At 49.6% G+C, this 16,443-nt stretch overlaps 1 protein-coding gene across 1 annotated transcript; it reads right to left on the reverse strand.

The window, feature by feature from the left end:
• Positions 1-529: 529 nt before the first annotated feature.
• Positions 530-15,689, reverse strand: LOC308612058 (Golgi-associated RAB2 interactor protein 4-like). Its single transcript, XM_081224288.1, has one exon. It carries the CDS (start codon positions 13,071-13,073, stop codon positions 11,292-11,294), a length of 1,782 nt encoding a protein of 593 aa, XP_081080414.1. The 5' UTR covers positions 13,074-15,689; the 3' UTR covers positions 530-11,291.
• Between the last annotated feature and the right edge of the window lie 754 nt (positions 15,690-16,443).

The following is a 16,443-nucleotide window of genomic DNA, read 5'->3' on the forward strand; positions in this document are numbered from 1 at the left end:
GGGGCAAGTCACCTCCACTTTTGTCAGTTCCACTTCCTTTAGATAAGGGCCAGACCTACACCATGAGCTCCCCGTCTTTCAGGATGTGGGCTGGAAAATTGTCCTGTTCCATCTCTTCAACACCTCCCGACTCCGCCCCCTTCTGTTTCCCCAGGGCCACCCAGGTTCGGGGCTCCCCGACTCTGCCAGGATTAAAGCAGTGGCTTCCTGGAGGACCCCGTGTCTGTAGACAGCCCCCTGCCCATCAACTCTCTACCCTGGAGCCAGAGAGATCTTACTGCCATCAGACGCTGGCCTTCAGTGGTTCCCCAAGTCCCAGACACTCAAATAGTACCCCAGGCTCCCCAAGACCCAGCTGCCTGATTCTCCAGCCTCACGTCCCTCCTCTCTTGCCCTCCAACCAGTAGTACTGAAATACTTGTAGTTGCTCAACACAGCGTGGTGTGTCAAGCCTTTGTACTTTGCACACGCTCTTCCTGTGGCCTGATCATCTCCCACCCCTCCCCCACCTTCACCCTTGCTCCTCATACTTCCTTCACCCGGCTGAGCCCTATTCATCCTTAAAAGTGCCAATTCCCCTGTGAAGCCTTCCCTAACCCAGAACTCCTTCCCATGCCCCAGACCCCCTCCTCTGAATAGGTCCAGTCCCCAAACACACGTCTCTCATTGTATTTGTCACTCAGAGTTGTGATCATGACTCGTGCTGTCCTGTCTCCTCCACCCTCTGTGTACCTCTGTGCGGGACCGGGGTGGCACACTGTCTGAAAGTTGTTGCACCGAGGTAGCTCCCTCTCTGCACCATCACCTGCCACCTTGAGCAAGTCCTTTAAATGCTCTGAACTTCCGTTTGCTTATCTGCAAAATGGAAAGACGTGAGAATCGGAAGGGGGCACACACATTCAAGAACTTTATAAACAGCTAAGGGCTTTGCACGTGTTTGTTTTTTTGTGTGTGTGTATTTTATTATTTATTTTTGGCTTCGCTAGGTCTTTGTTGCTTCGTGTGGCTTTGTCTAGTTGCAGCGAGCAGGGGCTACTCTTAGTTGTGGTGTGCGGGCTTCTCTTGTTGCGGTGGCTTCTCTTGTTGTGGAGCACGGGCTCTAGGCGTGCGGGCTTCAGTAGTTGTGGCTCGCGGGCTCTAGAGTGCAGGCTCAGTAATTGTGGCGCATGGGCTTCGTTGCTCCGTGGCATATGGGATCTTCCTGGACCAGGGCTCGAACCCGAGTGCCCTGCATTGGCAGGCGGACTCTTAACCACTGCACCAACAGGGAAGTCCCAATGCACGTGTTTTTAATGCATTTTCTTCCTTCAGACTAGTGTTTCCCTGCACTTGCCTGTGTGGAAATCATAAGATCAAAGGAATGTGATGTGATCTTTTGGTAATTTCTCCACCTTGGGTCCAAGGAAAAGCTGGTGGAGTGTAAAGCATTAATTGTTTCTCCCTGCAGCTCCTAGTCTTCTCGGAAGCTCTGGGTTAATCCTGGGGTCAGGAACCTTGTTTGGCCAGGGGAAACAGTGCATATGTGTAGGTCTTGGGCTGGCTCCCTTTCTCATCAGTGCTCCCCACCAAGTGCCCACCATTCCGTCCACCAACAGAAGAGACGTCTCCCCAGCCTCCCGTGATGAGGTCTGTGGAAGTCACAAACTGGAGGTTCAATCAACAAGGATGCTCTGACCTAACAAATACTCTCCCTCATGTGAGGTTTAAGGATTTGGTTTTGGAGCCCCACAAAGAAAAAGTTCCTGCAGATTTGGTATGGAGAAACTCTTCTGAGCAGGGCATTCAAAAGTCTAATTAGTGGTTGGAGGAGGACTGGACGTTGGACGTACCAGGAGTGAACGCTGGAATTCCAGGTGGGAGCCTGTTTCTGGCCACGGCCCGGGTAATGCCAGAGACTAGAGGTAGAAGCCTGGGAGCCAGACACAGCTCAAGGGTGGACTGGATGCTCTTGAGATAAGGCCAGCTAAGAGCTGTGAACTCACTGAAGTTCGAAAACCGGCTCCCAGCCCCCACCCCTCCCTCCCCTCAATCTAGTAAAATTGATGCTCATCTCTGTAGTTTTGGAACATGATGGTAAGAATGGTGGTGCCTCGGGTTCTTGTGCTGGCCCTATCTCAGGCTTGTTTGCTTGCTTCCTTCGCATACTACAGACAGGGCTTTGCATAGAGAAGTGGGCTGGTGGATCACTGTTCTGCAAAGATCCCATTGTGTGACTGGAGCAGGTTACCTTCTCTGAGCCTCAGTGTTCTCATCTGTAAAATAGGCATATCGTTCCTTCTTTTCCTAATAACCAAACAAGTGCTCTTGTACTTTACCTTAAATAAATGTAATTTAAAGATGCCAAGCTTTTCTGACATCACTTTTGTGCATAAATAAAAGTGAAAAAAAGAGAAAGGCATTGGCAATAACTTCATCACAACTGCCATGGTGATTGTTGGACCATCCTGATTTCGGAGTTAGTAAAAATGTGAAAACTACAACACCTGTGTACCTACCATCTTGCTTAAGAGACAGAACAATTCCCAGCAGCACTAACAGCCTTGTGTCAACCTCCTTGACCTAGCCTTTCCACCCTAGAGAAAACTGTCCTCAATTTTGTGTTTACTCTTCCCTCAGTTTTAGCTACCGTTTTTTTAAACATGTACCCTATGCAATCCATTGTTTGAGCTTGTTTCAGAATGGTTCCATGAGTGGAACTGTATCCCATTCTTTTGATGTTTTTAAGAATCATGAGAAGTTGATCTATGCTAATGTGTGTAGCTCATTTATTTTTCACTATTGAATATTCCAATCTCATCCTATCCTGCTGTATGAATTCTGCTGATGGAAATTTGGGCTGTTTCCCGTGTTTTGCTGTTAAGTTATTTTTGCTCTAAACATTCTCAGAGTTGTTTCTTAGAACATGTGTGTTTCTCCAGGGTATATACCTGGGCAGGGAACGGCTAAGTCTAGATGAGAGTGCTTGCTGTTCTGATTGCTAGCTAATACTGCCGCCCTTATTTCTGTCCACTGAATAGCCCGAGGGGACATGAGTCCTGTTCTGGCTTTGTTTACAGACCTTCAGGGGGAATAAGCGTTTATAAAAAGAACAGGGGGTTATTGAAGGAGAGCTTCCCAGACCGTAGTCTGACTTTGAGCCATGGCCCTGGGGGGCAAAGCCAGAAAGGAGTGGAAGCCAGATGGAGCACTGCTGTTGACGCTGAGCATGTGTGTGAGGTGGGGCTGCCCTTGCCTGGACACTGGGTCTCAGACTGTGGCACAGCTGACATCACAGAATCCACTGTGAGGCTACGGCTGGGCTTCGGGACCTAGAAATTCAGACAAAACACTGCATGCGTTCTCAGACTGTATGTTTTTTTTATTTAAATTGCAGTAAGGAAGCTGAAATGGGCTCTCCAGGGGTATTTCCCAGAGCCCTGGTCCCCTTTGCAGCTCCCAGCTCTAGGTCCTATTGATGGGCTTCAACGGTCACTGGCTCCATGGTCTCAGATGTCACACCGGTGATTTCCAGCCCCTGGCCACTCTCTGCTGTCTCTATGATGGCCTCCTTTTGGGTCCCTTCCACTGGGTTCGCCAGGATGCTCACATATTTATTGTGTGATGAGGCCACTGTCTTTGTTGTAAGTCTGGCTCTCATATTCCTGAAGACAGAGCTGATCCCGCTGAGTCTCTTGGTGGTGGGACCCGAACTCGCTGGAGATAAGCTCCTGCCTGTTTTGTGCGAGGTCCTGGACTCCTTGGTGATGGGAGCAGGGCTGATCTCTTTGTGAGAAGTGCCCTGATACGGAAATATTTTTAGGTCCTGCTTATTTGTATTATGTTCTGAGTCTAAAAACTAGTAAATACAAAGCCTGAAGAAAAAAGGTGGGTACTTCATAAGTGCTACCTACATAAATGTTCAAGTATTAAATGCCTGGAAGAATAAGCAGGTTGTCTCCAGAAAGGGCAGCTAGGAGGCTACAAACAGGAGGATAGTGCCTACTTTTTCACATTGATGACATGAGTAAGAAGTTTTGGAGCTCATGGAAAGAATATTATTTCTTGTGATTCACTGTGGGGTGGGCAGAGTAGGGGCTGTGACCCATATTTTATGGTTCAGGGCACTGAAATTTAGAGAGATTGAGTAACTTGCCCAGAGTCACAACACTAATGAGTGATGGGTCTGAGGCAGGGGAGGGAGTTGATTCCCTGGGGAATGAGATTCCGGAACACATGGACATGAGATCATGCCCTGGATACACAAACCAAGAGCTCTCCTCACTCCCTTTCCCACATCCTCCTGCCCCAAGGATGCTGCAGGGAGACAGCTGGTACTCGGAGGAGGTGCCTGGCCCAAGAGAATGGCTCAAACCTGGACCCACCTCCTGGCTCTGCGTTTCAATCCCTGACCCCAAATACAATGCCCTTCCCCCAAATGAAGACCCCCTGATGTACTGGGGTATCCAAATATGTGTGCATCTCCCCTCCCTTCCCCCTCAGCACTGGATTCTAGCAGCTGATTTGCAGTGAGACTTCCTGGTGGTCAGGTGACCACCCTGAATGACCAGTAGTCTACTTGACTCCCTAACTGACTCAGAACCCAGGACGTTCCAAACCAACTGCCCACATGACAGTTGCACAGAGAATCAGCATCATCTTCAACTGACCAAACCTGGATGATGAGCAGTTAATATTCATTAGCTGGGAACAGGGTCTACTGGGCTGGTGTTTTGGTGGCTTAACAGATGAAGTTTACAGGCCCCCAGGGTCTCACTGACTAGAAACTGCCCAGTCGTCTGAGCAGCTTGGACTAAGGCCTGGCTAAGAGCGGGCAGTGGCTGCACGGGCTCTGAGTGGGCACCTTCCCTGCCCAATCCTCCCTCAGCCAGATCCAGGCTCTGCTGTACAAACTACAGCCATTACTCCTGAATCTACTTACTGGTATTATTTCCACAGTACCTTCAATGGAGTGGTTAGTGGGGCTGCTATTTGTGTCCCTACCCTGTTGTTTGGCCAGATGCTGATTCTGATGTGTCTGAACCACCACTGCAGATGGCCGGCAGATTATCTTGATCGCAGATGATATTCTTGTGCATCCTGTGTTTGATTCCTTTATAATCTTCCTTTTCTTCTTGGTACCCGAGTCATGATCCTGGAAAACACAACAAAAATTGAGAGAACTATTGATATGTTGGTGGGAAAAGACCATGCGGAGGTGTCAATTCATTCCCAGGTCACGTCTGTTCTCTTTGTTCACCAGCCTCTTAGGGGAGTCAAGTGAATCAAAGCTGGCCTTGAGAAGAGGGTGTTGCAATGTGGTGTGCACTTAAAATAGCCAGCAGGCTGACTGCACGGGGACATGCCTTTATTTAGTGAGGTAATATAGAAAGGGAGCACAGCACAGTGACCAACAGAGTGGGGGCTGGTGCCTAATGGTCTGGATTCAAATCATACCAGAAGCCACGTGAACCTGGGAAAGTTATGCAGACCCTCTGTCCTCAGTTCCTTGTTCTGTGATAATGGAAATGTTAATAGGGCCCACTTATTAGTATTACATGATGAAGCTTAATACAACAAATCAGGTAGACCCTGACAAAAAATGATGGGTACTTTATAAATGCTACCTAAGTGTTCAAATAGTAAATGTCTGGAAGAATAAGCAAGAAATGTGGTAGTGCTGCCTCCAGAGAGGACCTGGATGCCACAGGGCAGGGGAGCAGGGAAGGTTATGGGTGTGATGCTTTAGAGCTTGTGAAGAATATGTGTGATGATTCCCACATCAGCCCCGTGGGGAGCTCACGGCAGGTGCTGTGATCCATATTTTATGGTACATGGCACTAAAATGTTGAGATTTTAAGTGACTTTCCCAGAGTCACAAAGCTGATGACAGATGGATGTGGGACAGGAATGTAGTTGGTTCCCTGGGACAGAAATCCCTGAACCCCCCTGAATCCTCTAGATGGTGCCCTGGACTCCTGAGCCCAGGGCTCCCCTCCCTCCATCCCCCCAATCCTCCTGCCTGCCCCATGGTTGCTCCAAGGGCAGGAGGGGTCTGAGCCAACAGGAGGGCCCATGCCTGATCCAGCTGCTTCCCTTACATGTTGATCCCTGACCCCACAGCTGTTAAATATCCCTAAAAGAAGGTCCCTTGAAGGATCAGGGGATCCCATCTACGTCCCTCCTCCCTCAGCATCTTCACACACCGGGTGAGCCTCCTGGTGGTCTGACCAGTGGTCGGCTTGTCTCCACGTGGCTCAGAGGCCCGGTCTCTCCAAGCCAGCTGCCCACATGGCACGTCTCTAACAAATGAGCTTGGTCTTCAGCTGGATGCACAGTTAGTGCTGATTAATGAGGACAGTGGCCTGCTGGGCTGTGCTTGGTGGTTTAGTGGGTGAAGCTGGCGTGCCCCACTGTCGCCTGACTGTTGATGTGAGCAACTGTCTGAGTAGCCTGGGCTACGGCCTGTCTGGGGAGGGGCCGTGGATGCACTGGCTCTGAGGGCGCACCTTCCCTGCTCCTCCTTCCTCATCAAAATCCAGCCCCTACAAACTCCTCATCCATCCCTAGACCCTGCAGTGGCACAGGAGAGAGGCCCATGTCTTCCTAGAGGGGCCCCTCCATAGCCACAGCCTAGAGATCCCATCCCAGGACTGTCTCTGAGGATGACCCAGGCCCTCCTAATCTCTGTCACCAAATGTTCATTCCACTAACCGGATGGCATTGTCCCTTCTCTCCACGTTCCCAGGCAGCGCCCAAACACCCAGTGATTCTGTCCACATCAACCACTGGAAATACCGCCATGAAATCCCAGTTTCCTTCCTTTCTGAAAACCTCTAGATTTAGACTGCTAATGTTTGCTTTTGGATTTTGACATCGACATTCAGAAGTGTTTAGCCTGTAATTTCTCCTGTCCTGTAATATCTGCTGCTGGTATGACATCAGTATTCTCCTGGTCCGATGAAAGCAGTGTGGGTGTGTTCCGTCTGTATCTTCTCTGGAAGAGTGTGTAGGAGACGGGCATCATTTCTGTCTTAAATGTTTGGTAGAAATCAGAGGAAGCCACCTGGGCCTGAAGTTTGTTTTGCGGGGAAATTTTTTTTGCATCTCTTTCTAATTGAAGTTTACTTGGTGTATTGTACAGGGCACAGATCTTAAGCGTAGAGCTTTATGGTTTCTTGTAAATATAAACACATCTGTTAAGAACACCCAGTTCAATATACAGGACGTCCCCAGCACCCTGGCAGCCCCCTGTAGAAGGGGAAAAGAATAAGTGCTAACTTATTCGGTTATAAGAATGAAATCAGTTACTCCATGTGTATTCCAAGTGCAGTGATTTACCCACAAATAACTCAAAATTAGTGTGGCAGCACAATCAGAAAGTAGTGGAGGGCGCTGGAGGGCTGGGAGAATCCAGTCCCTTTGGGATTTCCGCTGTGGAGGTCTGGGGCCAGAGTAAGGAAGCTGAGAGGAGCTTCTCAGAAGCATCTGGGCTTTTACAGAGGGAAAAACTACTGCTCCCCAGAGTGGAGCGCCCACTGTAACTCACTGAGCCCTCCCTTTGCGGAGGGTGCTTTTCTCTACTTGTGTGTTATTTTACATAGAAATGTTTAAAAAATAAACCAAGGAGGAGATCAATTTTGCTTGATGTAAGAGCCTCCAGTGTTAAAAATAAAACATATATCTAAAATTCATGCTAAATCTGTACAGCTCCGACAGGAAGTAACCGGCACTCACTAGCTGACTCAGGAGCGGAGGGGGAGCAGAGAGGCGGCCCTTCTTCCTTGGCCTCGTGTCTCATTTAAGCTGCCAGGCGCTGCACAAGCTCCATCCCCTCTGAGTCTCAGGCTGAGGCCTCCAGGTCACGGTCTTCACAGGTGTCAGACCAGAATCTGCCACACAAAGGCAGGGACTGGAGTCAGTGGGGAGGTGGGCTCCCTGGGGTCGGTGTGTGGGACCCAGGGGGCTACTCAGACCCCGGAAGTAACTTTGGGCCCTCACATCCCCAGGGCTCACATCCCCAGGGCACTGGGGCCTGTTTGCTGCTCTTTGCCAAGTGTGTTCTGGTAGCAGAGAGACATGTCCTACAGGGGCGACTTAACCTGGGCATTTGGCTGGGCGGCGTTCAAGTGACTGGTCCCCTGAACAGTGAAAGTGATGCAGAGGAAAGGGGAGGCTCTGGGGCTCCAGGGTGAAAAGTGTGGGTCCCTCCCACCTGGGCACTGTGAGGAGTGGGAGGTCTGATGGCAAAGGTGGGAGTAGTGACCCTGTCCCTCCAGCCCACACGCAACACGGCCCATCATGAGACCAGCACAGTGGAAGTGGGCAGAGAACAGCAATGTTCCCTTTTCCCCTAATAATCATTCTTCTTTCTTTAACACCCCAGCCAAACTTGCCTGTGCTTTTTAATTTAAAAATATCCTGATGCTGTGGTAATCGAATCATAAGTTTTATAGCTTTACTATATCCCAACATGAAAACTTTATAGAAGACACTGCTTTTCAGAGTGTAATAAAACCAGATGTATTTGTTATTTAATTTTAAGGTCATAATTAATTTGGAATCCTGGCCCTTTAACTCATCCTAAATTAGCATTACTTTGAATTGCCTTCGTTTTTTGTGTGTGTTGTATTCAATTTGTACACATCTATGAAAAATCTATAGAACCTCAGGTTGAGAAATGGTGTCATGAGGTGACCCAGGCCTTTCAGTGGGGCTCCACAGAGGCTGAGGGGTCCCCAGGGATTGGGAAAGTCCCAGTCAGGTGTGGATCCTGCAGTGTCCCCTACCGGATGCCAGGGCTACCGCATGCCCACAGGGATGCAGCAGCGCTGGGCCAGGTGAGCTGTGTGCTTGCGTGAGAAGAAGCCCCGGTGCCTCTGTCCTCCTCTTCTTACGCACTGCGCCACCAGGGAACTCCTTATGCACGTGTTTTTAATGCATTTTCTTCCTTCAGACTAGTGTTTCCCTGAACTTGCCTGTGTGGAAATCATAAGATCAAAGGAGTGTGATGTGATCTTTTTGTAATTTCTCCTCCTTGGGTCCAAGGAAAAACTGGTGGAGAGTAAAGCATTAATTGCGGCTCCCTGCAGCTCCTAGTCTTCTCGGAAACTCTGGGTTAATCCTGGGGTCAGGAACCTTGTTTGGCCAGGGGAAACAGTGCATATGTGTAGGTCTTGGGCTGGCTCCCTTTCTCATCAGTGCTCCCCACCAAGTGCCCACCATTCCGTCCACCAACAGAAGGGACGTCTCCCCAGCCTCCCGTGATGAGGTCTGTGGAAGTCACAAGCTGGAGGTCCAATCAACAAGGATGCTCTGACCTAACAAATACTCTCCCTCATGTGAGGTTTAAGGATTTGGTTTTGGAGCCCCAGAAGAAAAAAGTTCCTGCAGATTTGGTGTGGAGAAACCCTTCTGAGCAGGGCATTCAAAAGTTGAATTAGTGGCTGGAGGGGGACTGGATGCTGGACGTTCCAGGAGTGAACGCTGGAATTCCAGGTGGGAGCCTGTTTCTGGCTGCAGCCCGGGTCACGCCAGAGGCTAGAGGTAGAAGCCTGGGAGCCAGACACAGCTCAAGGGTGGACTGGATGCTCTCGAGATAAGGCCAGCTAAGAGCTGTGAGCCCACTGAAGTTCGAAAACCGGCTCCCAGCCCCCACCCCTCCCTCCCCTCAATCTAGTAAAATTGATGCTCATCTCTGTAGTTTTGGAACATGATGGTAAGAATGGTGGTGCCTCGGGTTCTTGTGCTGGCCCTATCTCAGGCTTGTTTGCTTGCTTCCTTCGCACACTACAGACAGGGCTTTGCATAAAGAAGTGGGCTGGTGGATCACTGTTCTGCAAAGATCCCATTGTGTGACTGGAGCAGGTTACCTTCTCTGAGCCTCAGTGTTCTCATCTGTAAAATAGGCATATCGTTCCTTCTTTTCCTAATAACCAAACAAGTGTTCTTGTACTTTACCTTAAATAAATGTACTTTAAAGATGCCAAGCCTTTCTGACATCATTTTTGTGCATAAATACAAGTGATTAAAAGAGAAAGGCATTGGCCAATAACTTCATCACAACTGCCACGGTGATTGTAGGACCATCCTGATTTCAGAGTTAATGAAATGTGAAAACTACAACACCTGTGTACCTACCATCTTGCTTAAGAGACAGAACAATTCCCAGCAGCACTAACAGCCTTGTGTCAACCTCCTTGACCTAGCCTTTCCACCCTAGAGAAAACTGTCCTCAATTTTGTGTTTACTCTTCCCTCAGTTTTAGCTACCGTTTTTTTAAACATGTACCCTATGCAATCCGTTGTTTGAGCTTGTTTCAGAATGGTTCCATGAGTGGAACTGTATCCCATTCTTTTGATGTTTTTAAAAATCATGAGAAGTTGATCTATGCTAATGTGTGTAGCTCCTTTATTTTTCACTATTGAATATTCCAATCTCATCCTGTCCTGCTGTATGAATTCTGCTGATGGAAATTTGGGCTGTTTCCCGTGTTTTGCTGTTAAGTTATTTTTGCTCTAGACATTCTCAGAGTTGTTTCTTAGAACATGTGTGTTTCTCCAGGGTATATACCTGGGCAGGGAACGGCTAAGTCTAGATGAGAGTGCTTGCTGTTCTGATTGCTAGCTAATACTGCCGCCCTTATTTCTGTCCACTGAATAGCCCGAGGGGACATGAGTCCTGTTCTGGCTCTGTTTACAGACCTTCAGGGGGAATAAGCGTTTATAAAAAGAATAGGGGGGGATTCCCTGGTGGCGCAGTGGTTGAGAGTCCACCTGAGGATGCAGGGAACATGAGTTCGTGCCCCGGTCCTGGAAGATCCCACATGCCGCGGAGCGGCTGGGCCCGTGAGCCATGGCCGCTGGGCCTGCGCGTCCGGAGGCTGTGCTCCGTGACGGGAGAGGCCACAACAGTGAGTGGCCCGTGTACTGCAAAAAAAAAAAAAAAAAAAAAGAATAGGGGGATAGTGAAGGAGAGCTTCCCAGACCATAGTCTGACTTTGAGCCATGGCCCTGAGGGGCAAAGCCAGAAAGGAGTGGAAGCCAGATGGAGCACTGCTCTTGGCGCTGAGCATGTGTGTGAGGTGGGGCTGCCCTTGCCTGGACACTGGGTCTCAGACTGTGGCACAGCTGACATCACAGAATCCACTGTGAGGCTACGGCTGGGCTTCGGGACCTAGAAATTCAGACAAAACACTGCATGCGTTCTCAGACTGTATGTTTTTTTTATTTAAATTGCAGTAAGGAAGCTGAAATGGGCTCTCCAGGGGTATTTCCCAGAGCCCTGGTCCCCTTTGCAGCTCCCAGCTCTAGGTCCTATTGATGGGCTTCAACGGTCACTGGCTCCATGGTCTCAGATGTCACACCGGTGATTTCCAGCCCCTGGCCACTCTCTGCTGTCTCTGTGATGGCCTCCTTTTGGGTCCCTTCCACTGGGTTCGCCAGGATGCTCCCATGTTTATTTCGTGATGAGGCCACTGTCTTTTTTGTAAGTCTGGCTCTCACATTCCTGAAGAAAGAGCTGATCCTGCTGAGTATGTTGGTGGTGGGACCCGAACGCGCTGGAGATAAGCTCCTGCCCGCTTTGTGCGAGGTCTTGGAGTCACTGGTGATGGGAGCACGGCTGATGCCTTTGGGAGCAGTGCCCTGCTCGCTGCCCCCCGGGCTGCCGTGGCCTTTGGCCTTTTGGTCATCTCTAGTGGCTCTGCGGCCGCCTGAGCACGGGCCAGCTGCTTTGGGGATTGTCTTGCTCCCCGCTGCCTTGTGGTGGCTTTCCACGGAACTGCAGAGCGAGGGGCTCGTCAGAGCTCTGTCCTCTCCCCAGTGCTCCCTCCTCTCCCTTCTTCCCTTGCGGGCCTGGGACACTCTCTGTGAGCTGCCACCCTGTTTGCTCACTTTGCCTTCCTGTGGCAAGCTTGAGACGAGGGTCCCCTCATGGTCCTTGTCGGCTCTTCCTTTGGCAGTCTTGCTGGTAGGTTCTGCTCCGACCACAGTCATGCCGGCCCCTGGGGAGAGGCTGGTGGACGTGCTGGAAGCATACTCTGAATTGTTCTCAGCACCTGCCAAGGCCGTTTTCCCGCTCCTCAGGGATGTTGTGGCAGTGTCCCCAGTGGCTATGTTGGTTTTGCTTCCTCCAGGCCCGTCGCTGGCTGTGGCTGCTATGGCCGTGCTCCGCTCTTGAGCGGCAGGAGACTTGATCACTGCCGTGCTCAAAGCACCCGCCGCGGTGCCTCCTGCCACCCCTGCTGTCTCCACCTTTGTCGTTGCCCGCGATGCGGACGCTTTGTCAAGCCCTGTAGTAGGTTTTGCTTTCGCAGTGGCCCCATCGGGCATGGTATCGGGCTTGTGGGAGTCCAGTTGGATTCCGTGCCCCCCAGCAAAAGCTGCAGGCGTGGGCCCGGCCACCTCAGGGCACGTGTGGAGGCTGCTGACGCTCACCTGGTCCTGATGCCCCTTTCCTCGGAAATCCTCCACGGCCGGGCTCCTCCCGTCCTGCTCCTCCTCGAACACAGGCATGCAGGTCATGTCCCAGACGGGAACGGCATAGGTGTTGCTTTCACTGTCCACTGGTGGTCGCAGGAGGTAAATCAGCTGTTCCCACTCGGCGAAGAGGTCTTCCCGCGCGTCCAGAGGGGGACACAGCTGCAGGTAGAAGCAGCGGCCAGTGGCAAGCTTCACGCGCAGCTGTTGTTTCTCACGATTGTGAGTGGAGATCCTCACGAACTCCAAGGGAAGGAGCCTGGTGAGCTCTAAGGTCTTTGCAGCCTTGTGGCTCTTCCCCTTGGTGGCCTGGCTGCGCTCGGCGTGCTTTTCACAGCCGGTGGCCCGTCGGGCCAGCAGCATGATGTCTGGGAGCGGGAGGACGGGGCTGGTGGATGTGATGCCCATGGTCACCATGCCGCCCCAGTTGTGCACGTCAATCGCTTCTCCCCTCTTCGTGACCTGGATGAAGTCGCTCTCGAATATCGGCGCGTACTTGAAACGGTCGTATTCGCCCTTGTGCAGTTGCTGCTGCAGCTTCCCCGTGGTGGTGGTGAACAGGTCCACCCAGGTGCTGCTCCGGGCCGTGTGATACGGGAGCAGAGAGTCCCCACTCATGGCTGTCTTTGATCACGACAGGCAGCGCGGTTAAGGCGGCTCCCTGGCTCTTCCCTCCCTCGGCCTCACTGGCAGAAGAGCGAGCTGCGATGCTCCTGCGTCACACAGGCGGCCCTGTGGCAGGTCTTCCAAGCCCGCCCCACAGGCCCCCACGTTTGCCTCAGGGTCTCCCAGAGGCAGCAGGGGTGTGGGTAGGGGCACAGATGATCACAGTGGGGACGCTGTAGGGCGCCTGGAGCCCAGGCTGAATCTCTTCAAGTGTGTCGAGAGGTACGGTAGGCTCCCCCTCCGCCTCACCTCACTTCTGCTTCTGGGTTTTTATCTCCCCAAGAGGCTGTGGTGAACTTCCGTCCTAGTGAGAGAAGTAACCACTTTGTCAGCCTAACCCCCTGGCGCAGCCTATTTATCCTCTGATGCCCTTTGTGACCTATCAGTGTCACAAAGCCCTTTGTGACCTATCACTGTCACAAAGCCCTTGGCCTCATCCCCCAGCTGCCCCCTCAGGGCAGGGCCCCCATCCTCTGCCAAACACCCCATTGCCCCCGCGGAGGACAGGCCCATCCTGCCAGGGACTCAGGTGCGTTACCACAATAAAAATGTCTTCAAGTGGGAAAGTTTTGTGTGGGTCCTTTTTCTTTTCCTCCCCCAAATTCAGCTACTGGATGAAATCTATAGGAATGTAAGATGATGGGATCAATTTGAACCATTTAAGCTCATGGTTTAATTGTATCGAATAAGGCAGAGTTGGCAGTGGCGGTCCTTAGTCTGTCCTTTCATAAAATCTCAGTAAACGTGGACGATGGTGATTTTTAATAAAAACATTAAAATTTGCTTCTCCTAGGCACCATGCTAGGAGTTACCACATATGGTGGTAACAGTCCACTGAGTTTGGTACTGTTAACTACTGTTCCCAGCTTATAGGTGAAGAAATTGAGGTTGTATCTCATGTTTAAATTCCCAGAGCTAATGGTAGCAGAGGCACTATTTGAATGTAGGTCTACCTGATTCTAAAGCCTTTGTTCTGAACCACTACAGTACTTAGCCTCACAAAGAAAGCTTGGCCCAGCCAAATGTTTTCAAACTGGACTGATTTAACTACGTTTAAGAAGACCTATTTGATGCATTATGAGAGGTTGTATAATTAATTTTAATTTGTGTATATATGTTATGGAGAGAACCCAAGACAGCAATTGGGCTGATGTGGGGATTAAATTATCCAGGGGATCACTCAGATACTCCCTTCCTTTATGCTTGTACAAACAGCCTGTGTGTGGAAACCTAGTTGTTCTTATGACATGTCCTCCCCCAGTGAAATTGGGGGTGAGTAGCCTGAGATGTAAGCTTTGATTCCAAGAGCCTGCCAGATGCTGTCCTGTATTAACCTCCCTACCAGGCAGAAGTGGTTTGGAAGCCTTGACACCATTAGACATCCTGCCTCATTGTCACTCTCAAAGAGCTAGTCACAGAATACATGATCTCTAAATTGTGACTTGAAAGTTCTGAGAAAGGCCCTTGCTCCCAACTCTCTTTTCTCCAGTTTGATGTTATGCTTGAAATCCCACCTTAGAGATTCATTCCTTGAGGGTAAAGGCTATCTTTCTGTTAAAATACACACAACTGTCCCTCAACAGATGACTGGATAAGCAAAATGTGGTCTCTCCGTACAGTGGAATATTATTCAGCCATAAAAAGGAATGAAGTACTGATATATGTTACAACGTGGATGAACTTTGAAAACATTATACTCAGTGAAAGAAGCCACATATCGTATGATTCTATTTATAGGAAATACCCAGAAGAGGCAAATCCATAGAGACAGATATCAGATGAGTGGTTGCCTAGGGCTGGAGGGAGCAGAGAATGGGGAGTACAGGATTTCCTTTTGTGGTGATGAAAAATTCTGGAACTAGATAGTGGTGATGCTTACACAGTATTGTGAATGTACTGAATGCCACTGAATTGAACACTCTAAAATTACAGTGGTGAATTTTATCACAATCATACACACACAGACACACACACACACACACTCCTCATTTAACAGATGGGTTAAGAGTAGTTATCTTCTCATTGTTCCCTCTCTCAGGGGAAATCATTCAATCTTTCACCATAAAGTATGTTGTTAGCTGTAGTTTTATTTCAGAATTGCCCTTTGTCAAGTTTAAGAAGTTCACTTCTATTCTCAGTTTTCTGGGCATTTTTATCGTGAAGGATGATTGATTTTTTTTCAAATGCTTTTTCTTCATCTACTGAGCTGATTACTTGATTTTTTTTTTTTTTTTCGGTACACAGGCCTCTCACTGTTGTGGCCTCTCCCGTTATGGAGCACAGGCTCCAGACGCGCAGGCTCAGCAGCTAAGGCTCACGGGCCCAGCCGCTCCACGGCACGTGGGATCTTCCCAGACCGGGGCACGAACCCATGTCCCCTGCATCGGCAGGCGGTCTCTCAACCACTGCACCACCAGGTAAGCCCCTGATTACTTCATTTTTAATCCTTTATTCTGTTAATGTGGTCAAGTACACTGATTGTTTTTTAAATGCTGAGTTCATTCCCTGGAAACCACATTTGGTCATGGTGCATTATTTTTACATTGCTGGATTCAATTGGCCAAAATTTTGTCAAGAATTTTTGTATCTATGTTTATGAGTGATATCCGTCTGTGATGTTTTTCTTGAACTGTTTTTGCCAAATTTTGGTATAAAAGCTTATTTTTTAATTAAAATTTATTTTTTAGTCAAACATATACAAAATTTAAAAACATCAGATAATGCTAGAAGGCTTATGGAGCAAGTAGCATTAGTTTCAACTACAAATAATTGAAAAATCCCAATTATTTGCACTTAAACAAGATATATATATTTTCTCATTTAAAAGCAGTCTGAAAGGAAGGGAGTCAAACTGGTATGGCAGCTCCACTGTGTCATCAGAGACCTAGGCTCATTTTCTTTTCCTGGTTATCCTTACGGTCACTTCATATTCCAAGATAGTTGCTGGAGCCCCATTCATCAAGTCCATATTCCAGGCCATCAGCAAGAGAAAGGGGAAGAAAAGAAAAATGTTGTCTGCCTCTCACTTTTACAGAGCCTTCCAGAAGTCCCACATGACCCTTCTAGTTATGTTTCTTTGGTCATCATTTTATCATATGACCACATCTAGTTGCAAGGAACGCTGGGAGAGGTAATCTTTTAGCACGCCAGGAGCCTGTGCCGCCTGCCACTCCCAGGGTCCCGGGATCCAGGGACAACTTCTCTAGAAGAATGCAAGGCGAGCCTCAGGCTCGTGCAACTTCCAGCCAGCCTCTGCCGCCGCAGGCTCGCCCCGCATCCGCACCCCTCCCTCCCGCCAGCCTGAGTGAGCCAGAGACCCCGA

Source organism: Mesoplodon bidens (genome assembly GCF_964165515.1).
Source record: "Mesoplodon bidens genome assembly, chromosome: 2".
Classification (NCBI taxonomy): Eukaryota; Metazoa; Chordata; class Mammalia; order Artiodactyla; family Ziphiidae; genus Mesoplodon; species Mesoplodon bidens.